At 36.3% G+C, this 25,452-nt stretch overlaps 1 protein-coding gene across 1 annotated transcript in view; it reads left to right on the top strand.

Moving 5' to 3' along the window:
* The first annotated feature begins 2,635 nt into the window (after nt 1-2,635).
* Nucleotides 2,636-25,452, top strand: part of TINAG (tubulointerstitial nephritis antigen) — an 88,947-nt gene continuing 66,130 nt past the window's right edge. The window contains exons 1-4 of the mRNA XM_064597025.1: nt 2,636-2,990; nt 10,338-10,401; nt 11,038-11,127; nt 16,286-16,400. Coding sequence (XP_064453095.1) covers nt 2,636-2,990; nt 10,338-10,401; nt 11,038-11,127; nt 16,286-16,400 — 624 coding nt within the window. The remainder of the gene's footprint in view (nt 2,991-10,337; nt 10,402-11,037; nt 11,128-16,285; nt 16,401-25,452) is intronic.

A 25,452-nucleotide genomic window follows, 5' to 3' on the forward strand; every position in this document is an offset into this window, starting at 1 on the left:
AAAGGTGTAGGATTAGCATTTGCTCTCTTTGTTTTCTTGGTAGCCTTTGAGAGAAAGTCATCCCTAGAAAGTGTTGATCTCCAGTAAGTTAGGAAAGCAAGGTTTGTAATGTCCACTAGGGGAAATGGAGATGAGTTAAAGAAATATGAGCAGCAGTCAAGAGCTTAGCTGAGAAAAAAATCCAAAAATCTGTAGTGGTACCAATGTTATGGGCCCTTGGATCATCTCCAGCAGTACTCAGTAGATGTGATACAGGGGCAGAAAATGTAAATTGTAGGATTCACTCATTTATTGAATAAATATTTACTGAGTGCCTAATATGTATCAAGCACTAATTGTTAGAGATAAAACAGATAACAGACAAGTTATAAATAAACAAAATTCTGTGATTTTGTAGAGCTTACATTCTGGAGAGAAAATACAGAAAATAAATAAGATCAATGAATAAAATTATAGTACGCTAGTGATAATCACACAAAAGGGTGATATTGAGTGATAGGGCTGGAGAGAAAGTGTCATTTTAGATAGACAGTGTGGGCAAGGCCTCCCTGAGATGTCATTTGAAAAAAGTACTTGAAAGAGGTGAGCAGTTGAGCCATATGGGTATCTGCAAAACATGCTTCAGGTAGAGTGAAGAGCAAGTGCAAACATTCTAAGATAGGAGTATGCCCAGCATGTTGAGGAATGGCAAGGTTACTGTGGTGACTGGACCAGGATGAGTAGTAGAATCATTTAAATTGAGGTCAGAGAGATAATGGGTTTGGAGGTCTACCTTCCATGAGGTCTTATAGCTCATGGCCTTTAGGCTGATTGAGTGCTGGGATTTTTTGAGAGAAGATGAGGGATGAGGACTAGGGGAGAAAAGAATTGAAAATATTGGTAAAAACATACTTTAAATCATCACTGAAAACAAAAGGGAGTCTAAGCAGATATAAAGCCTTATAAAGAATGGGAAGAGAATCAGGAAAGAATGAAGTTAAAGGAGAAAAGGGTTCCTAGGGGGACAATATACTTATTAATGATAGGTAACATTTACTTAGCATGTGTGATGTGCCAGGTACTTTGGGTATTATCTCATTTAAATTTTCCACCCACCTGGTGTGGTAATCAATATTATTATCCAAATTTTACAGATGAAGAAATTGAGAGATTAAGCCAAAGACATGTTCTTAGTCAATGGTGAAATAAGATTTTGAGCTCTATTAGTCTCTTAGGCTCCAGTTTGTAATGTAGTGTTAAATGCTGCAGAAGATTCATGTCTGAGAATGATGGACACAGGTGTACGGGAATTGGATGTTAGGGGGTCATTGGTCATAGGTGGTGAGAATGTTGACTGCACTTTGCTGTAGTTTAGGGAGTGAATGGCAAGGAAGTCTCTACTTGCCAATTTGGGATTGGAGAGTCAGGATGATTTTGGAGAGTGATGCCAAGACGTGTAAACTTGAAACAGAAAAGATAAAGGGACTTAGCCTGGTTTATAGCTAGCGAGGAGGGGCAAGAAAGTGAAACAATGATGTGTGAATCAGATAACTTATGGGGAGTTGGAATTATGAATTAGCCTTAGAGAAGACCCTTGTTTTATAGGAAAAGGTAACTGAGGACCAGAGAAGCAAATTGTGAACCCAAAGTCATAAAGCCAATTAAATAGTAGCCAGGGACCAGAGTCCGACTTTCCTGACTGTCAAGACAAATCCTTTCTATTAGGCCACCCAGCCACACTTGCTGATTCATCATTCACTGGTTACCTCTCCCCAATCCAAAGGGAGTTATTGTAGTTAATGAATAAACACAGTATAGCAAAATCCACTGTAAATGTACAGTTCTACTAACGACATCTTGACCTTTGGGTTTCCTTCATGACTCCCTCCTCCTGCAGTTTTTTAGCACAGAGATGGACTTTTCTTGACTACAAAATGCCTTTCAGATACTGCAGATTCCTACACTGGTGACAACTAGGGACTCAGGTGGAAGGAACTAAGTCATTCTCAGGGAATTTCTAGATGAATTAGGCTCCCCTAAACCTTGAAATCAGAATGCTTCTGGTAGGAAAATGGGGTACAGATGAGAAATCAAACTGGTGTGTGACTGGGCATGATTTAGAGCAACTGTTATTGATATGACAGATCCTAGCAGGCAACCTCATGAAAGCTTGGATTTTAGTTGCAGTGCAAGTAGGTGAAATGAGTAATTGTGTTTTTGACTTTCCAATTTCCTACATCTTGCCAGTGGTTATTGCAGCCATAATTTGGGCCATGTGTAATCCAGAGAGGTTTCTGATTTAAGAATCTAGATTTTTTTTTTGGAGGTAAGCAATATTCAATGTAGTTCATCTATGCATAAGATTTTATGTATTTATTTTATGGTGATGGATATTTTTTGCATGATATAAAATATACATTTTTAACTTTGAAGGAATGACAAGGGTCTATTTTTAACACTTACATTATCTTGGGCAAACATTGAAATTCTTGATTAATGTTTAACTACAAGAAGTATACTCAGGTCAAGTAAAGAATCTCTTAAAGGATTCAGGCTGAGTTGTCTTGATAGTTAGAATTCCAGCTCCAAGGAGAAGCCCCAAAGCCAAGGGTATTGACTATAACAGAAAGTGGTAGCCCCATCTGACGTCTAGAAAATGTGGACTGGATATAAGATCTTAATCTTTTCCTATCTTACTACAGAAATTTGGATGGAGAAACAGTATTTTTCTCAAAGAGAAGTGAACCCAGGCCCTGCTTTCACTAGGAATCACACAGTTTGGGAAGGTCCTCGATTCAAGAGAGCCATTTTCAAAGGGCAATACTGTAGAAGTTTTGGTTGTTGTGAAGACAGAGATGATGACTGTGCCACTCACTTTTATGAGGCAAATGCATTATGTTACTGTGATAAATTCTGTGAAAGGGAAAATTCTGATTGCTGTCCTGATTACAAGTCATTTTGCCGTGAAGAGAAAGAATGGCCTCCTCACACAAAGCCTTGGGATCCAGAAGGTAGGCTTTGGCAATGTGTTTAAGTGAGTGCCTGGTTCATTGCAAGATCTGTCAAACTTTCTTTTCCTCTCCTCCCTTCTTACCTTCCTTCCTTCCTTTCTTAAGAGGAGGTGAAAAATGAATATTATGATTGAATAAATTTCCTTGGATTGTTAAAGTGCTTTGCTTTAGATGCAAGATACCTGCATTATACTAGAACCTTCAAAAAAGTTCTGGGGTGATGGCCATGAATGCCGGTCTGGATCCTGTTGTGAATACTGACTCAGTGTATATAAGGGTTCCTTAAAACTCTTTCTTTCTTTGTAAAATGTTTTGACAACAGGGCTCTTAAGCTCTTTTGAGTGTAACCTCTTAGGGCGTCTCATTAGTCACAGGCCTGATCATCGCAGACTTGTCTAACATTTTGCTTATTATGTCATATGACTAGGGGACCTCCTGGCATTAGAACTTGTGGTATAGCAATGCCATTAAAACCAGTGCAAAAGCAAAATTAAGTCAGCTAGCTACCTGCCTAAGTAATACCAAATAGATTTTTCATATGCATTTTTGTTTTGTTTCATTTTTCTAATCAGGGATTTTTTAAACCTTTGAAACAAAGGAAAGCTTCCTATGGAGTAATTGTAAAAGTCAAAGATTGAGTGGATAAGTACAAATAATTCAAAAGGAGAGTGATGGTATTTACTACATTGGTCTAATTATAGGAGAATGGTTCTAGATTCTGAGCAATCAATACATCTAAGATTTGCAACAAAACGCAAAGCAATACTCTTTTGCTGTACTTAAATAAAGCCCTATTTTTTTTTATTGCCCATCACATCAGATCTCCTCAGCAGAAATGCAGGTTTAATCAGAGCTCTGTAACACTACTGTAAATGAGTGATGATGACTAGAAATTTCAGTTGAAGACAATTTAGGATCAACTAGGATTTGGCATCCTTATTTCAAAATCAAGATCTCCTTTCAAAATGCAGACGCCTTTGCCTTCATTCTCAATAATGTTACGTTGCTCGTAAAATTGAGGGAATGCCTCTTAAAAGATGTATGTATTGGGTTAAAATTTCCACAGAACTGTCATTTATCCCAGACCTTTGCCTCTACCAATATACAGCTCAGAAAACATCAAACATTTATTTTACCCTAAAAAGTGGCAGATCCTTTACTAAGAATGGAGAATCTAGTCATTCATCAAAAATTTTTCATTGAATATCTTCGCTATGCCAGGCATTGTACTTAGTGCTGGGGCACCAATGGGGAAGAAAAAGACAAGATCTTACTCTCTTTGAAGTGACAGTCAAGTTGCCAGGGAGAAGGTAAGATATTTAACAAAGTTATTGTGCTGTTGCAAATTGTGATAAATTCTAGGAAGGAAACACTTAGGGTGCTGTAAGAGAATATCAGAATGTGACATTAATATGTAAAATAGAACATCAGCCTGAAGGGAGTGTCAGCAAGGAGACTCTGGGAGTGAGGAGAAGTGAGCTGACCTGAAGGAGAATTGACATGTGTAAATCAGAGAGAGAGAGGAGCTTGGCCTGGTCCAGGAACTGGAATGTGGCCGACATTTCTGGAGAGTAATGTTTAGCGGAGGGCTTGGAGGGGTGCATGAAATGAGGTTTGATGGGTAAGGAGAGGTCAGATTATGCCAGGATGTATAGGCTATATTAAGGATTTGAGATTTTATTCTGTTACAAGGACTTATTGAAAGATGTTAAGTAGGAATAGTGTTGGCTTCATGAGTGTTGAGTCTCAATATTACATATAAGCTGTAGTGCTTTTGATGCACTACAATGCATTTGAGCTTTTCTTATTTGAGACATAGTTCATTTAGAAAAGTAATTGCTACTTCTTCAATGTCCATTTTTGCTTGAGAGCTAGAATTTTGCTGTGACTTTAATTTAGGGTCATGTTTTAGGTAGAACTTATGTTCCAGGTATAGGTTTTATTCCATTCATTATGAAGGGAAGCAATTAATCATTTTATTTAGTAGCAAAAAGTTCACATTAGACTATAATTGCTCTTATGAAGGTAATTTGTTTTCTTTTGTTTTATCTTGTGAAAGTAGCTGGTCGAAAGAAAATAGCACTATACAATATTAAAAATCGTACAAAATTAAAAACACAGTGGTTATTATTTATACCAATTTTTGCATGTATAATCTGACTTTCTTCTGAGATGCTAAGTTGTTCATTCACTGATCTACTAAACATTATTTTTCAGTTATCTAATTATATGGTATTATCTAGTTCTTTATACTGCAACTGTCCCGAGATCTTTTTAAACCAGGGACTAACACTATGTACACCATCTTAAAGGTTATAAAAATAAATATGTACCTTTTATATAAACTGGAAGTAGGACATAACTGGTAAATAACTTCCTTCTGTGTGTTTTTTTTCCTCTCCATCTCTGATGGTAACTTCTAGTAATTGGAGGATTTCAATGTCAGATACTGAAAGCAAGTAATAGAGTTCAAAAGAGAACCAGAATGGATTTTCCAGACAAATCTTTTGGTGTAGCAGATTTTAAGGGAATAGTCTAGTATACCATATGTTGTGAACAAACCTCAGTTAGTTTAATTATGCAGAACTTTTATGTTCACATTGGTAAAAAATGTGTGTAAACCACTGACACATTTGAATTGTTATTCACTCCTTCACAACCTCCTTAACCACATTATAATGAAAATAAGTCACAGTCCAAATTCTGCCATACACACTAATAGTTACAAAAATATATATGGGTAAGGAGACATACACCAATTCAATAACCTGTGTAAGCGTCACGAAGTCTCAAGTCCCTGTCCTTTAGAGGTTCCCACATCTACCTTGCTTGAGTAATTTATTGGAGGCACATGTGATAATAATACAAAGGTAGAATTTTGTTACCTGTGCAGTGGGCATCAGGGAATGAGAATGCCTACTCCCCAGTGGCTGGGACACAGAACTTTCTAGAGATCAATCCTAGGGCATCAGGTCTACGAAGAAAGGCTTTTGACCTTAAGAGAAACATAACCTCTTGGCTGTAAGAGTGGGAGTATGGGGCATGACTTTTAAATAGTTTAGCTAATATATATAAATTGAATACTATTAATTTAACCAATAAGAGCTGATTACTTATATCCATTATGTTGATTAACAAGCCACTAACTTTACCAATTAAAGCCCATTTCTGACATTCATTATATTGGTAGTCTAGTGTTCATCCAAAGATGGATAATGGAAGCATTTACAGCAACTACCCCGGAGTCTGGCGTTTCAGAATGATTGCTACTGACCACCTCTGGGATGTGGATTCCTGATCTGAGCAAGTAACTGTCTTCCTAAAGTGAAGTTTAGACCAACACAGATATTATAAAGCATTATGATGAAGTATTAAAATAAATTACAGACATCATATTACTATCTTTTTAAAAAAATCAATGGGCCAACTATTTCATTCTCCAAATACCTGATTTGCCTTATCTTGTATTAATGGCTGTTAAGTTGTAAAATCCTATTAATTTCAACAGCCAATATATATTTTTTTCTTTTGTCGAGATGCTATGTGGGTAACCATTTTGATTAACTCACTCTGAAGTGCTTCATACACATATGATTGAGAAAATAAAGCCACCAGGGATTCTCTCATCTCCATCATCATAATTTTCAACCTCCTTCCCTCTGGGTTATTCTTACACTCTTGGAGCTCTGAATCCTGCCCTTTCTTGTCTTTTTAATCTTCACCATTACAACTGTCTCTCTCTTTTTTCTCTCTTCTCCCCCCTCCTCTCCCTCTTTCCCTCTCTTTCTTTCCTAAAGCATCATTTCTCCCCGTTCTTTCCTGGACCAGTGATCAATTTACAAAATGTGTTTTTTCTAGGTCCCAAGTTTGAAAAAGCCCTCCCTTGGCCTTAACCAGCATGTGTCTCATTTCCTTTTTTTTTTCTCCTTTGGTAAAATAACTAAAAGAAACATTTGCTTCCTGACTTCCAAGTCTTTCATCAACCCATTCCTACAGGATGTCATTCCTTGCTACTTCGCCAAAATCCCTCTTGGCAGGGTCAGTGACTTTCCTATCACCAAATGCAACATTCAGATGTCTGTTCTCCTTTTCTTGACCTCTCATTTGTACTCTACACAGTTGACCATCTCTGTTTATGAAATACTTTCTTCTCTTGCTTCGAAGGCTCTACTCTCTCCTGAATTCCCTACTTCCTCACAGGCAACTCTTTCCCTTTCCTCTTCTGAATGTCTACTGGCTGGAGTATTTTAAGCTCAGTCTTGGCCCTCTTTCTCTCACCTATATACAGTCTCTCAAATGGATTGTTATTTAGTCTCAAGGCTTTTCTTTTAATTGTATGTTACTGTCTCTCAAATTTGTTCTCCAGCCTTGACTTAACTCTGGACTTCCAGAAACTACTCTACTTGACATTATCCACTAGGATGTCTCACCTAAATCTAAAATATGAGAGCAGAACTCTTGATTTCCTGCCAACAAGCCTGTTCCTTATTTCAGTGATAGATTCACTGCCCCTCTATGGCTCAAGCCAAAATCCCAGTGAGACATGCTTAATTCCTCTTTCTCCTTATTCCCCAAATTCAGTCCGAGAACAAGTTCATTGCTTAAACTCCAAATTACATCCAACCACTGCTCTCCCTCCTCACTGTTATTATACAAATCCTTCATTCCTCTGGCAGCCCCACCCCATTCAGCGCTGGGTAAGTGATGAGGGCAGAGACATTTTCAGTAAGGCCTCATAGGTTACCATGAGAAGTTGGGTTTAAGAAGGGGCACATGCACTCCAATGTTCATAGCACCAATGTCCACAATAGCCAAACTGTGGAAGGAGCCAAAATGCCCTTCAACAGATGAATGGATAAAGAAGATGTGGTCCATATATACAAAGGAATATTACTCAGCCATCAGAAAGGATGAATACCCACCATTTGCATTGACATTGGTGGAACTGGAGGGGATTATGCTATGTTAAATAAGTCAAGCAGAGAAAGTCAATTATCATATGGTTTCACTTATTTGTGGAACATAAGGAATATCATGGAGGACATTAGGAGAAGGAAGGGAAAAATGAAGGGGGGGAAATCAGAGGGGGAGATGAACCATGAAAGATTATGGTCTCCGAGAAACAAACTGAGGGTTTTGGGGGGGGGGTGGGTTAGCCTGGTGATGGGTATGAAGGAGGGCATGTATTGCAATGAACACTGGGTGTTATACGCAAATAATGAATCATGGAACACTACATCAAAAACTAATGAAGTACTATATGGTGACTAACATAATAAGAAGAAGTTGGGTTTTATTCTAAATTTGATGGGAAATAACGAGGATTTTAAGCAGGAAGTGACACAATAAAGATTTTAAAAGTCCTCTCTAAATGCTGGGTAGGGAAATGAGGGATACATTGGAACCAGGCAGGAGTATAGAAAAGGATTGGACTATCTCTATATAATGTAGAAGTTGACACTCTACTTTTTCAGCCCCTTGACAAGGCTCAGATGAACTGATTACGGCTTTCATTAAAGAGGGCATGTGATATGATGTGCACTGGGTATTATACACAACTAATGAATTGTTGAACATTGTATCGAAAACTAATGATGTACTATATGTTGGATAATTGAATTTAAATAAAAAAAAAAAGGCCAACTTTCAAGTGAGATTACAATAAACATAGTTTCTCATAGTAAACTCTGACTTGGTATTAAGGAAGGATGACCAAGAAAGGGAACTTTTGCTAACACTAGATTTAGTACTGGTGATTTGGGGTAGGCCTGGTGATAACATTCTCTTGACTTCAAAATTATTAGCTAGAGTACAGGTCAGAGAAGGGACTTTTTTTTTTTTCCCTTAAGACTTTTGTGATTTCTGTTCCCTTTATCTATATAACTGGTATGTTGGACAAGGAATATTTATGAGGTATAATTAAAAATCAGCTTTGGTTTTGACTTCTCCCCTGTCCTTTAAAACTAGTCAGAAAAGTACTTTCCTTGATTATGAAAACTTGAGTTGTTACATGAATTTTCTGTCACCCCTAGGTCATAAAAGTTTGAGGGTTTCTTTAAGTTCTTTAGTGGAAGTTCATTTATTTCAAGTCTCTAATACTGAGTAGTGATTAAAACTCTGGACTTGTTTTAAAGTTAAATCTTTCCCCTCCCTGAATTTGCTATGTCTAGAAGCCTGTGGTCCAGGAGAAAGGTGGTTTTTGCTTCTCTTCCTATGATTGTGGGATGTTAAAAATCCTGGGAAAGAGATAAATAGATGCAAATGCATAGAGATTTTGGATTCAGTAAGCAACATATTGAACTCTAAAAAGAGTACATGATGAAGAGTGGCAGCTGTGAAGTTTTCTATGAAACCATTATTTGAAGAATCAGAGGAGAGCAGATTCCCTAAGTGGCTTTTGTGACATTGTGGTTAGGAGTTAAACCAAGTCCCTTGGAATGATTTCTAAACATGTACATTTTTCCCTATGATTGTACGAATAAAAAGTTAGGATTCATTTTGTTTGAATAGAGACCATGGATGTGATCTATCAATTACATGTTTCTATCAAAGTTTTCACATGACAAAGTCAATAGTAACCAAGGTAGTAAATTTTACTACCTTTGCCAAGTCAGAGTGAATTTTAAATTTGTGTGAATTATATTTTTGAAATGGATTTCTTTTGTAAACAGGGTGCTATTTTCACCATATCTTATTGACGGTTTTCATATAATGATAATACACCATTGGTCTCTTTTAAGTAGTTTATATAATCTGGTAAACTAGTTAACAGCTAGTTTCAGTTAATTGAGAAACATTTGGATTTGGAACACAAATGGCTATAATCTTTATGAATTTTTCTCCTGATCCAAATTCTGAAGAAAAAAAATAGAATTTGTCTTTAAAACGTGAATTCAATGAGATAGCTTCACATTTTGGTCCAAAACTTTGAGCTCCTTACTCCTGTCATATACAATTAGTCATATTCACTTCTGAGACTTGATTAGATTTTTTAAACGAGAAAAGCCATAAATTTATCCAAACACCGTCTCATTGCTCACCCATTTAAACACATAAATTATTTTTTCAGTGTGGTTAGTGATTAATTCTGTGGTAATCAAGTATTCATGCTTTACAAATCCTCTGTTGGGACATAATATGCAGTTTTAAAGATAAAAGCTCATGGAATAAGCTTAGAAAAATTCCGTACATAAACCTTGACACAAACCAGATGTGGATTTTCATCACAGTGACACCAAATATTTTTGCATATTTGAGAAACTAAACAGAATTTTAGGTTACTTGTGATGTTAATGCACTTTATTATTCAATTTAGAATTTTCATTTGTTTACATGTTATGTTGACAGGTTGCCTCAGAGACGGTCAACCTTATGAAGAAGGATCAGTAATTAAAGAAAACTGCAACTCCTGGTAATGAATTTAAGTGGCACAGAACTGAATTCTACTGTCTGTGTATGTTTTCTTCAAATAAAAGTAGTATTGTGAAATAAAACATAAATACAGATAGAATCATAAGTCATAGGATATCGCATAGCTGTAGCTTTATATAAGCATATTTGATGAATGTTGACAAATCTAATCCTGGATATATCTTTTAATGCTATAGCATGTTGTTCATGACAGTGGCCTTCATCATACAGCAGGCCTGCATGAAATATACCTCTTAATTATAAGCATTCAACAGGCAAATTGTGTTTGATCACAGTAGCTATATATAAAAACAGTCTGCCTTCAAATGGTTATCCTGCAGAAAGTTTCCAAATACAAATACACTGAATCTACTGTCTAAGTTTTCTCATGTTTTCAAACTTCAATGACTGTGTGGTCATTTCATTTATTAACTGCCTAGAGGAGAAGTTAAGAGCATATTGAGTGGTAGCTAATACATATGTTATTATTTTATTTTTGCCAAGAATCCAATAGGTATATGGCTATCATGAATCAAAAATATGTTTTATGCCTTAACAATGTGAAATTCTGGTTGCTAATTTTGTAAATGTACTTCATAAAAGCTAGGCCACTTTTGTAATTTTTACGTCTTTGCAGCACATGCTCAGGACAGCAATGGAAATGTTCCCAGCTTGTCTGCCTTGTTCAACCAGAACTAATTGAACATGTCAATAAAGGAGACTATGGGTGAGAAAAATCTTGCTTTATAGACATTTTTGGCAGTCCCAGTTAGTTTTCAGGCTTCAAACAATGTACTTCCTATCATTTACTTCTAAAAATGGCCATTATTTCAAAAGAAAGAGTGGGAGAGAAATGGGAAGAGAAGTAGAAAGACATGTAAAATAGGAATGCATCGAGGTAAATATTAAATAATTAAAAATTAAAATGCACAAAGAAATATAGAACAGGGTCTTAAACCGTCTCAGAAGGAGCAGTGTTATGGTGTGAGTCAGGGGAGGGAGCTTTAGTTTGCATAAAGATTTAGGCAAAATTAGGAAGTAGGCAAAATTGATTTTTTTCATATGAACCATCTTTCTCCCTCTGCTGCTGCGCTGACCTAGCCAATCAGCTATCATGGGAGAATCAGACCCTAACAGGTTAGTATTTAATCTTGATGATTCCCCAAATAGCCAGTCCATCTAGACAATTTCACTGACATGACTTACGTAGCCAAATTCACTTACAGTTGAATCAAAAGACAGGCTGAGGCACATTACTTTGCTAATAAACTAAATATAGAGCTGATTGACACTTAAACATGGGAAATAATGGTTTGATGCTCTCTGACAGATTAATAAATTAGATGGCTTCTCCAATCACACAGAGGGAATTATGATGTCATTGCTAACACGGGTTTTCTTTACTGAACTGAAAGGAAGAGGGATAGCCCGCCTGGTTATCTGCCTCAGGATTTCTCCATTGCCATTGATCGAATCTCTGTATAACCTTGGTAACATTTTCCACATTCTGGAAAAGATTTCACATAAGAAGATCTATTATCAAGTAACTATAAAAGTGATGTAATGCTGAAATGCATTTTAAAAAATTAAAAGTATCGGGGCGCCTGGGTGGCTCAGTTGGTTAAGCGACTGCCTTCAGCTCAGGTCATGATCCTGGAGTCCCGGGATCGAGTCCCGCATCGGGCTCCCTGCTCGGCAGGGAGTCTGCTTCTCCCTCTGACCCTCCTCCCTCTCATGCTCTCTGTCTCTCATTCTCTCTCTCTCAAATAAAAAACAAAAAACAAAAAACAAAAAAAAAAATTAAAAGTATCACTTGCTTCCACATAGAAGACCATAAGACAGATATTATACAACACAGTGGGGACACTCAATGTCCCCAAAGTATTTTCTAGGAAGACATGAAATTGAGAAGGTTATATATTTTTCACATTAATATTCTTAAGCCATGCTCAATTCCTGTGTGTGTATACATGTTTAGCCAATATTTTAGGTGATAATATGATATTTTAAGTATTTCTAGGGAAAATATGTTATAATTTTCTGTGGCTAAGTGATAATTAAATCATTAAAAGAACATCAGAGTATGTGTCATCATAAGAAATTATCTGAATCAGGTTCTTAAAATAATTCAGATGCTTGACCTATGGAGCACATACGTCCAAGAAGCCCTCAGCAGCCTACTTTTCCACTGTCCCAGAACCCACGGGAAACCATAGTTGAAGGCGACGTGGAAAGTACACGTAAGAATACGGAAGCTGGTAGGCATGTTGTCTTCCTTGGAAGGAAGAATTTTCTTGCCATCGTTTGTTCACTGTGAGATTACTCCTGGACGAGTTAAGAGGCACAGATTTTGCCTTTTGCAGCTAACATCGATGACCTTAAAAGGACAAAAAGTGAGGGATATTTGGAGCAAAAGGAAACATCCTTTGCCCAAAGGAAAAAAAGTTAAGTAAAAGAGACAAGCTTATGAAGAAACAGAGTGAAACTAAAATTATTTACCAGACGACAAAAGGCAAGGGGAGGCCTTGAATTTAAAAGACAGTTCTGACTCTCAGATATATTCTGGTCCTGATGTTCAAATTGTTTTCATGTGTGAAAATAGAAGCATATCCTTCAATACTTACTAAGTGCTTTTTAAAATAGCCTACACGCAAATATATACAATCTTTGCTTTAAGACATTTATTTTTCTCATCTTGGTGGTGTTTTAGATCCAAGTCTTTCTTCATTCTACATAAGCTACTTCAGTGCATATTTATTCCCTGTGTTATTGTTCAACACAACTAACTAATATTAACGAAACGTGTTTCTCTTATGGCATGGCTGAGGATAGAAATAAATAGTTTCTGTCTTACAGGAATTTACAATCTAGCTGAGGAGTCAACATGTCATCCCTTTGTGAAAGGATTTCTGATGATAGGGCAGTATGTAAGTGCCAAATTGGTAGCAAGTAATAATGTTAGTGGAACAAAGAGAGATAGATAACTGTTTCAGTTATCTGCTGTGGGGCCGGAAACCACTCCAGAATTTAATAGCTTAAAACCATAAGCTTTTCATTGGTTTACTTCAGTAACTTGGGATAGACTTAGCTGAAGCTCTTTTCCTGATCTCTCTTGGGGTTACTCAGATGTCTATAGATATCTGGAGACTCAACTGGAGCTGAATTGTCTAAGATGGCATCATTCCCATGCCTGGTGGTTGGTGCTGGTTTTGGTGGGCTCACGCGTCTCCAGCAGGCTAGCCTTAGCCTCTTCATATAGTGTGAGTGTTCTAAGAGGGCATGAGGGAGAGTTGTAAAGGGCATCCCTGTAGGCCTAAGCTTGAAAGACACACAGCATCAATTCTCCTGGCTTTTATTGGGCGAAGCAAGTCACTAGCCCTGCCCACATTCAAAGGTTGGGGAAATAGATTCCACCACTTGGTACCAAGAGTCACAAATAATTTGTGGCCATTTTTAATCTGTCACATCTCTAAACTTGATTTTTTTTTTTTTTTTTTATGAACTCAAAACCTAGTCTATTGGATAAGTTGGCCTTGGTTTTTTTTACCGGTTTCTCAAATCAACATACCCCAAACCAGACAGGTTAACCTCTTCAACCTGCCCTTGGTGAATGGCCTTTCCCTCTGCTTTGTTAGCCAAGCCAGAAAATTGGAAATTAGTTTTGATTCTTATCTCCTCTTCTCTCTCAGTCACTAGTCTCTTATAATTTACACATTCATAGTTTCTTTCAGATATTTATTTTTTCTATATCTCTGCTATATTCTAGTGTATTTCTTTATCAAGCCTCATTTGAGATGACCTGATTTTTCTCTCTGTTTCCAGTCTGACCAAACTGCATCCAATTCTTTATACTTTCATGGTTATCCCTCCAAATCAAGGCTCTGACTGCTGTTCATGTTCTTAAAAATCCTCAGTGATACTCCATTGCTTGTAGAATATCTTTATACTCCTTAGCATATGTAACACTGGCCCAAATGCTTTCTTTACTACCTCATTTCTTATGCTCTTTCCAGCTTCTGTCTCCCTCAGCCCTCTCATGGGTTCGGCATTGAACTTACCTGCTCTTCCTTAAATGTGCTACCCAGTTTCAAACCTGCTCCTGAGTTGCCTTTAAAAAAAAAAAAGAAAAGAAAAAGAATAATTGTCCTTTTCTTTCACATCTGTCCACCAAACTTATTCTCATCCTTCCAGACTGAGCACTAAAGTCACTTTCTGTAACGAAATTATGCCAACTCCTTTGGGCAGAGTTATATTTGAGTTCTCTACTCTGATCACACCCTGACCTACTGCTAATAATCTTTGCCGTCTTTTTAGGGTATGAGCCCTGTGAGGGTAGAAAAATTTACTTATTACCATGTTTTAAGAGAGAATATGATAAATGAAGACTGTTCAGTAAGTGCTAAATTGGATTAAAGGGAAAGTTATGAGTCTAGATCAAAGAGGATGGTTTAGAGTGGTAGTCCTTTCATACTTTTTTGAGCATAAGTCATAGTAAAACATACATTTAACTTTGTGACTTAGTACACACACACATATGTGCACATGAATATCTATACAAATACATGCTACACACACACACCTACTATATAAAAACAGTACTCACCCTCACTACATGCAGTAAGTTCTAATATTTCCCATTATTTCTCCTGTATTCTATTTATTTCTTAAAATATTGATGCCTGCTCACTAAATTGAGGGATTAATTAAATGACCACAGATGTATCTGAATGTTTGAAAACTACTAGTGTAGGGCACCAAAAACATCCTTCACTGATGTCATGGTTTTGCCTAAGGCTGGTCCTAATGGTCTCTTGCATATGCTGCAATATCTAATATCGCCAGAGGTTTCCTTGGGTGATGGAGATTGTATTCCTAAACTTGTGGCTGCAAGCTGCTTAAGGTTTTATGACCTAACAGATTCTTATAAAAGAAAACATGAACTTACTAGGCATATTATTGAAAATCAAGCTGTATCTTCCATCATTCATGAGAGTCTATCACATTATAAGCAGTTTTGGTCATTAACACAATAGGATTAAGTTTAGATTTGACTTAAGTACTGAAGACATATTGTCCTCAAGTTGTAAATAATTCAAACAAGCGATGATTAAATCACTTTCGTCTTTCTCATCTACTCTCATCTCTTCAGAAGTTTTTTCTTGGATTTAAATGTCAATGTTAGATTTTGAAAACAAAGCTTCTTTTCCTATGTAAGGACACAAACCCTGTCTCTAAAAAATATGTACATTTTACCATCTAATTTCACATCAGTTGAATTTGTATCATCATTAATAACAACTAAGATTATTGAGCACTTAACACAAATTAACTCTTTAATATATGATAGAATATTCCAGTATTTAAATAAAATATTTCAGTATAATTAATTAGCACTGATGTAATTTTTTAAAGTATAACTATTTTATCCTCAGTTTTCCATGGATACTTCCTTTTACATGGTCAAATTCTTTTCAAATCTAAATTATATATAAAACAATTACCCTATTTACAAGTGCATTTCTATACATTCAAGCTTCTTTCTAAAATGCATTTAATGACATTTAAAAGAAACTACATATATTGGCCTTTTGCCAATTAATCCCTTATAATATGTAAAGATTTTATATTCTTCCATTTAGTCTACACTGACATTGCCTTAGGTTCCTCATATAAGTCATTAAAATAATTGAAAGAGACCTAATTTAGGAAGAGTGTCTCATAAGTTTTCCCGTTAGAGTAAACAATCATGCATTCTTTATATAAAGCATATCTAGCTTACAGGAATAGTTCCAACTTTGTATAATTTCAGAAATATAAACAAACATTATTTATAAAAGTGATATTACATAACCTGTACCAATTTTTCTCTTTCATTTGTAAGGCAGATGGACAGCCCAGAACTATAGCCAATTCTGGGGGATGACTCTGGAAGAAGGTTTCAGGTACCGTCTTGGCACCCTGCCACCTAACCCCATGCTTCTCAGTATGAATGAAATGACAGTAAGTGTTCTCTCTGTCTGACTCAAGTGTGTGTGTGTTTGTACAGGTGTGTTTGTATGTGCGTTTAAAGAAATTTTAAATAATTAAATAGTGGGCTTTGAGCTTTCAGAGTTGTAATTTTGTTATATATAAATAAAAAACCTTTACCAAAATGCTTGTTACCTTCCGTAAACGTTTCACATGAACTTTGAAGTTCACCAATGTCCATTCGATAAAGTGTCCTGTCTTCACAAATGGTTGTGTTCCTTTACACTGATCATGATTTCATAGAAATTCCTATTTCTGATTATTGGTTGTTCAGTGACCCAGTGCTCAAGCAAATCATTAGTTGTCCTTGTTTTTCTTTTTTAAGTAAACACAGTTATTTTTTGAATTCATCCAAACAGAGTTGTGCTGCCTTTGGGCTACCCATTATCTACGAGGCTAAGAGAAATGCCAGTGACTGCAGATATGCGCACTATGGTGATTCATAAATTTCCTCAAAATTTCCACTACAGGAATACCTTCAAATTTTGCCAGGTGACCTTGCAAACTCCTTTGTGAAATTGCTGCATTTCCTACACTCTTAAGCTTCATGCCATTGTATTGGCTTTCCCTTTCATTTTTAGGAGATGGTATCATCCCATAATGGGTATCTTGTATAAAGAGGCTTTTATCTCTCCAGTATCACAGACCTCTAACTCATAGAGCTGCAGTTTAACCACCAGATGTGTGGTGTCGCAGGCACACATACTTCCCAGTTGAGATGTTGACTGTATTCAAGGCCTAGTTCAAATGCCCAAAGCTGAGCGGTGCTCACAGGTGGTGGGAGTGCAGCCTTTTCTCTTTGCAAGGCAGGCTTTGCATCCTGGCTGCCTGGAAGCTCCCAGTGGCTTGGGAGCCAGCAGGGTTGTTGTTTGCCTTTGGATGAGTTGTAAATCCACAGGTTTCTCGTGAAGCATTTAATGTACTTTGCTTTCCAGAGATGTAATCCCCTGAGTTATTATACCAATTCAAATTGCAGTAGAAGAGCTTGCTAAATTATAACCAGTATCAGAAAAGATCATAATAGCTGCCACATATTGAGGAGATGTGTGGTTAAGCGCTCTTATAAGCACTTTCATACCTTATCTCATCTAATTCCCACAGCAGCTTGATGTAGTGGGTACTATAATTATCCACATTTTAAAGACAAGAAAATTGAGATTGAGAGAGGTTAAGTCACATTGATATTGGGAAAAGTGAAAAGCCACCACAGAATTACTTAAAGTGCAGAGCCAGGACATCTTAGAACATCTCCCAAAAATAGTCCCTAGAGTTCCAGTAGAATCAGTTAGCTTTGGTCAACGCAGGTTCAAAATAGCAAAAAGCAGAGCTAATTTTATGAAATAATCAGCTTAGATATACTTTTGGATCTTTCCTAGAACAAGTAAGATATAAAAATCTTTAGAGATGTGGCTTGGATTCATGGTTTTTAGTGACCTAATTATAGGATCAATTGGAAGAATTATTATTATTATTATTTGGATGCTTTCTTTTTCATCTTTATCCCCAACTGGGGAAAAAAAAAGAGGAAGAATTATTTAAGAAAAGAATAAATTCACTCCCTTTATAAGGATTACTCTTTCCCTTTTATTAAGGGCCCAGTCAGCCAAATACTCATTTGGGTGTCTATATACATTTTCTCTGGATTATTTCTAACCTTTCCTTTTTAAGCTTTAATTTTTGTAACCTGGAATATTTTATATTCTAGAGAATATGAGGTTGTCACTCACCTCAGTATAGAAAAGGAAGTCCAATTCTAATTCGTCATTTATTGGCTGCTAGAGATTTGTTTGCATGAAAGTCTTTGTGGTGATATTTAAATGAAAAATCCTAATGATTAGTACTTTGGGAGAATTAAAATTGCTGAGTGCTATGAATTAGTGTAATATAGTTGTCATCTTATTCCAGGAAAGCAATAAGGAAAATTTGGCTGATCTGTAAGAGTTCCATTACCCACTTATGATGTAAGGCAAGGAAATAGCTTCTTATTTCTAGGGCATAGTAGCTTGAGGACTGAGGGTCTTTCAGAAAGTTTCTGAGTATTAGAGTTGTCCTAATATCTGGAGATATAAGAAAATCAGAAATATAAGACATACTTGCAGGAAGTGAACCGAGTTGAACTAGTTACTACAGAAAGACATGTTAATTTTTAGCCTGGTGACTACATAGAAAATATCTCAATACATCAACTTGCCTCAAAGTACAGTGCAGATGAGTTCTTTTTTTGTAGATATGTTTCTGGATAACTTTTTTCTCCTCACTTTTTTCCAACTTTTTTTTTTTTAATATGATTTTCAACATAGGTTGGTCTATGTGTAGAACTACCTACCGTAGGTAGGCAGTTGCCAAGACTGGTAATGATTTTGTTGAGGAACCTCACTGCATTCCCACCCCCAAAACATCTTCCTTTCCTTGACCATGTTACCTGGATGAGAGTTGGGGTTCATATAATTCTTTATCCGGGGTGGGAAAGATGAGCCATGAGTCCTTCCTGGTTTCTGGGAAAGCTCTTCCCTTCCCTGTCTGGATTCCTGATTTCATTCCTTGGGTTAAGTCACTATTCCCATAATGTATCTGCTGAGCATGAGTTAGAGAAATATCAGTAGGCATTGTACAAAGAGTTCTATGATCATATAGATATGACCTAAATGGATTTGTTGAATCTATATGAATTCATTCAATCCAAATGAATATTTGTAGAGTGTGGTTAGTAACAGTGGAGAGTAGAAAGATGTTGATAGTGGAGGATGAAAAAAAGTTAACTCTAGGGTTTTGGGGAGCCCTTCCTGGATGACAATCCTAAGTGAGGACAGACAAAAAGGAAGCATAAACTTACTATTTTCCCTGTGTACAAGTAGAGTGCATGAGAGGAAGTGAAAAAAAGGGAAAAAAGAAGGCTGAGAGGCACATTGTTCAGACCATGCAACTCTTTGTTGTATATGAAGACTCACTTCATCCACACTGGAATGATTATGTCTGGTGTCAGGTCAACAAAAGCTGGCTAGTTGGTGAATGCATGCCTATTTTTTTTTTCCTTGAAGGTTTTCTCTTTTGTTTGTTTGTTTCAAGTTTTTATTTAAATTCTAGTTAGTTAATAACATAGAGTGTAATAGTGGTTTCAAGAGTAAAATTTAGTGATTCATCACTTACATATAACACCCAGTTCTCATTACAACAAGTGCCCTCCTTAATGCCCATCACCCACTTAACCCATCCCCTGCCCACCTCCCCTCCATCAACCCTCACTTTGTTCTCTATAATTAAGAGTCTCTTATGGTTTGCCTCCTTCTCCTTCCCTGCTCCTTTCCCCTTTTTTGGAAGGTTTTCTTAGTTTGAGATTGTTCAAAGTGATGTCTTGATTGGACAGTTCTGTTCTAAATGGTTCTACACTAAAAGTGTTAAGAACTGTTGGATGAATTAACCATCCCCTGGCACTCCATTGAAACTTTGTATGCTGTATGGATAGATTCACAATGGGATTGATTGGGAGCTGGCCATCAGAAGGACTACAGCTCCCCACAAGAAATTCAAATTCTGCCTATTGAGAATTTTGTCTCCTTAAACTACAAAATAGGCTATGACATGGTTTGACCCTTATTTCAATATTTCTCAACATGTGTTCCATAGACCAGCAATCTTGCAAGCTTAGGAATAAAGGTGTCCTATCTGTGGTCAAATAAATTTGTGTAATGGTGCATTATATCTTCCTACTGAAAATGCACACTAGAGCAGAAGTATATTTAGGGATAAATCAGAACTTTCTCAGTGTCTCAGAAAGAAAACAATGGAGACAACCAATTATTATGACAGCATGCAAACAAACCTGGCATTGACTCACATCCTTTTGAGCCAGCAGAAACATCACAGTTGAAGTCTGTTAATAGGCATGTGTGAGCTAGTGTGTTTACCCATGTGGGCACCATTCCATTTACCATGATGAACATGAGCTCTGGAGCCAGTGCACTTGGAGCTCAGTCTGGCTCTTTCACTTATTGCCTCCGTTTCGTCCTCTGTGCAATGGTGATGGCAGTGATACCTTGCTTGTTGGGTTATTAGAAGTCCATGAAATGCTGAAAGAGAAGTGCTTGTTATATATCACATTATATACATATATAACAGAAATGTTATCATATACCATATAAAGTTGTTTTTTCTCCCTTGGATTAATCTTGGGAGAATAGTAGGGTCAATTCTCTACTATTCCTTATTACTAATTTAGTAAGAACTAAATTATCAAAAGCTTCATCACTTGGAGATTTTTATTTCATAAAGAAAGGTATAGCTCTGGATTTATTGGCCTTGATGGACTTTACATATTTCTGGTGAACCTGGAAGTTCTTCTACTATGCTCCTAAATCAAATCAAATCAGATCAAGTCATATCATATCCAAATCTAATCTAATCAAATTAACAGCTTTGTACCTGAATGTTTTTCCAGACATAATGTTCAAGTGCTTTTAAATTTGGGAGATAACTTTAAGAAGCTTCACTGTGTTCTATCCTATTATAAATATTGCAAATATTTTGAGTGAAAAATACTGTTTTCAAACAGAAATGGGGAAATTAAGAGCTCACTTCTATACTTGTCTCAGCTAAAAAAATTTTTTAAGATACTTTTGTTGTTGTTGATTCCCCAGGGAGAACAATGAAGTGAACAAAGTTGTTACAGATGTTTGAAAAATTTCTTCATCAATCTTACAGCTTACTAGTATAACATCTTTTCCCAGTCACCCAATATGAATGATTTCAGTGTGTTTTAGTTGGAATTACTAACACAGGAAAAATAATGTGTTTATGGTTTGTTGGAAGTTAAAGTAAAATATTTTATGTATTATATAATAACTCTTAAAGCCACCAATCATTGAGATGAGGAATGAAAATTTAATTGTCTGAATACTTGATCATTGTCTAGATACTATTCAGTATTGACAGACTGGATTTCTTTCTTTTTTAAAAAAACTTATTTATTTATTTGAGAGAGAGCACAAGTGGCAGGGAGGGGGAGAGGGAGAAGCAGATTCCCTACTAAGCAGGGAGCCCAACGATGTGGGGCTCAATCCCGGGATCCTGGGATCATGACCTGAGCTGAAGGCAGATCCAGTACCCCTGGATTTATTTCTATTGTCATTAGTTATAATAGGAGGAATTTGTTTTTTTTCCTTTCTGAAGTATATTTCAATGATAGCAAGTACTGAGGGATGAGAAGTACCCTTGGAAAAAATCAAAGGGAATATTACCAAGTGTAGTTTGTAACCCTCCATAGGCTATTGAAATTTTTTATTTGATTAAAAGTAATCTGCTTGACTCCAAATATGTTTGTCACCTTTGTAAAAAGAAGCCTCTGTAAAAAATGAAACACTAACTAGAAAAGTGAAGGACACAGTTATATGGTTTGGTTCTTTATATAATATGAAACAAAAATGACCATTTTCCCCATAAAAGTGATGTTTAGCTCCCACATATGTGAACATAGGCAAATGGCATCAGGCTTGAATAACTTTATAAAATGCAGGTGCCAATGATGCTGCATAAGAGGGGCACAGTTAGATGTCATGGTGGAGTCTGTTTAAGCATATATTTTCCTCCCTTCATCTCAGAAACTTCTCATCTATGTAGATAAAGAGCGAGGGACAGATTACGATGCCAGTTCTTACTGTCTCTGAATTAAGATTTTTAAAATTCCAAGAGCATTGAAGCACGTGCTTAGGCCTCCATTCCCTCCTTCCCAGAATGGGACCCCACACCCTTTGAGAAACCTTATAAAATACATAACCTGCCTCACTCCTTATTCAGCTTAACTTGTGGCAGAATGAGCTTGTGGCAGTGTCTTATCTCTCACGTCAGTTTTTGAATTTTTAGTTCTCAGTTTTATTTTTCTGTACCAGTTGCAGTCTGGTGCATAACACTGTGATATAATTGAACATGACTTGAACAACATCGTGGGGCTGAACTGATCACCACAAGGCAAATCTCCAAAAAGAAATGTGAAAATTTATTTTTTTCCCTCTCTGTGAATAAATATCTGGGGCTGTGAAAAGTGGATTCCTGAGGTGGTTTGTGTGTTGATAGAACAAGCACCTGTTCTCTGGGCTATTCCCAAACCTGGGTTATCTAGTCTAGACTATGGTTCTTCCCAGAGCATGTTCCAGGAAACAATAGTCCTTTGATCTGCTTCACAATCAAAAGGATGTGAAATGAAATGAAATAAGATGAAATAAAATATTTGGCATTGGGTCATGAACATTTAAAACCATGAATATGATTTCCACTTCCTGGAGTCTCACAACACTTAGGTAGCTTGTAAAAAAGTATTGCAGTGAGGACAAAAATCTACTTAATTTTCAAAACCAGTGTTTTTCAGAACTGTTAGATTAGTCAACTCCTTCTTTTGTAATTATCTATTACAATTCCCCCAGAACTAGTGTTCTAAGAAACTCATTTGAGGATATATCATAGTTCATCAATTTCTAGATGCTTATTGTCTTCACTTCTTTATGCCTTTAGAATTGGGATGCTTCTTATAGTTAATGATGTCCTGCCTTCAGTGAAATATGGTATTTCCCTAGCAAATTTAGTATCAGATATGTGTGCTATTTTAATTATGATTAGGCTCATCTGAGAGAGACAAAAATTCAAAATGACAGTGACTTAAATAACATAAGAATTGGGCTACCACCAACAAATCTGGAGATGGGTGGTCCTTCATTAGAATTACACTCCATGGTATTGGAGACCCAGACTTCTTCCTTCTTGTTCTGTTTTCCAGTCTTTATATCCAAAGTCCTGTTGTGGTTCAAAAAGGCTGCTCCATGTCTATCTGTAGCAGGAAAATAATTTCTGTTAGCAGGAAAATAAAAGAAAATCAATAAAAAGGAACAAAAGTGAAGTGCCATTTGTCTCTTAAAGAAAGTTCTCAGAAACTGCTGATAACCCTTTGGCTTATATCCCAGAGGCCAGTACTTAGTAAGGTGGCCACACATAGTAGTCAAGGAGGACTAGGGAATGCGGTCATTTTTTCTGAGCTGCATGTGATGAGCTAAAGTTGTTATTTCTATGAATAAGGGGAAATCCTATGAAAAGGGAAGGATTAAAAAAGAATTAGCACTACCTGCCATAGTATGATCATGAAATATTGATATTTATAGATAATTAGGTAAATTACCCTATAAATTAAAACTAGAGAAATATCCAAGCTAATCCTTCCAGAATTAAAAACATGAAGACAAATATCGTTGAAGGTGAAAAATTCATTTTGCCATTTGCAACCGGTAAATTAGCCCTATCCTCTCTAATATCAAATAGTTTAGAAGAAATTTCTTGGTATTCATGGCCTTGGATCGTGAAGGGCAGAACAGAATGATATTCTCTGTTGCCTTCTTTTGATTCTCAGGTCACTCTGATTATCCAAATTTAAGTGGAGGAAAGTGCAGCTAGAGATAGGGGCGGTCACTCACATGGTGGATATTGTGGAGATATGGGCTCAGAGTAAGAATGTCCAGAATGTCCAGAATTTGACTAGAGTGTTCTCAAGCTGCTCTGTGATTATGTTTGCATTACTCTTTCAGAGATTTTCATTCAATTAAATGCAGGAAGTACTGTAAAAAATTCTCCAGTGTTCACCATTGCCTTTAATTTTTATATTCACAATATTTTTGATCTCTAATTTTAAATAGAAATATTGAAGCAGGGAGACTGTTCAAATTTAACCTCAAATTTGACTAATGTTAATTTGGAAATACGACTAGATTATGACTGAAACTTTTTTAGCATTACAGTTGAAAAAATTAAAAATGCCCATATACCACTGTGTAAATCTTTTTAAAAATAAAAGCCACTGTCACTTTGAAATTTCTGTCACTCTCAGCTGATACTCTTGATTCTTTTGCTTTATTAAGGTATCTTTTTGACATACACACACAAAAAGTATGCGTTGAAGCCAAACTTGTGTTACCAATTCCTAAAAGCTATTATTCTGTGATGCTTACCTTTATTTATAAGCCCTTAGAAACACTCTTACTTTACAGGGGCATACAATAATTATGGAATAATGGGATATAAGATTTGCTCTTTGTTTATTCATCAGATTATCTGATATCATAAGAAGAATAAAATTGCAACATAGTATGTGCCTGTTGATCTTCAAATCCTATGGGTTTATTTTTAGGAAAAGCAATATTAAATAAATGATAAAAATTCTGAAAGATCCAATAGGTGATCTTTTTGAATTGGATCTGGCTTAATGGGTTGGTAAGTATGTTTTCAATAAAAATGCCATTTTGCTTGTTATTTCTCTATTGTCTTATCTTATTGAGAAGGATGAACCGTTAGTATTTTTTTAAGTAATAAATCATAAAAACAAAAGCAGACTGATATTTATAATTTAATTTAATGTGCCTAAGGGAGAAAAACATTTTTTTAAGAGATGAAACCCACCGGGCGCCTGGGTGGCTCAGTTGGTTAAGCGAGTGCCTTCGGCTCAGGTCATGATCCTGGAGTCCTGGGATCGAGTCCCATATCGGGCTCCTTGCTCAGCAGGGGGTCTGCTTCTCCCTCTGACCCTCCCCCCTCTCTTGTGGTCTCTCTTTCTCATTCTCTCTCTCTCAAATAAATAAATAAAATCTTTAAAAAAAAAGAGAGATGAAACCCACCAATTAGATCTATATTTCCTCATCATTATGAGATATTTATTGAATACCTCCTATGTGCAAAGCATCCTGGTAGGTTTGGGCATATGAAAGTCAAATTTTAAATAACTCAACCAGGCTGAAATGTGTTTGATGTAATAGTTATATCTTTATTGCTTCAATAGAGTAGAAGGAAGATATCCTATCTATTTTATTAAATTATAAAGTGATAAAGTAACAACCAGCACTGCACCTGTTTTTCTGGAAACTTGAGACCACTTAGTACTATAAATGTTTAAAAGCACACTGATAAGGCAATGACAATAAAGTTGGAAGGTATCAGTAATTAATAAGATAAGTGTATTTCCATCGCAGTTAGATTCCTTTGGAGAGTGAATCTATCT

This window comes from Mirounga angustirostris, unplaced genomic scaffold (genome assembly GCF_029215605.1).
Source record: "Mirounga angustirostris isolate CCGP_5_RB_7025 unplaced genomic scaffold, mMirAng1.0.hap1 SCAF_8, whole genome shotgun sequence".
NCBI classification, from domain to species: domain Eukaryota; kingdom Metazoa; phylum Chordata; class Mammalia; order Carnivora; family Phocidae; genus Mirounga; species Mirounga angustirostris.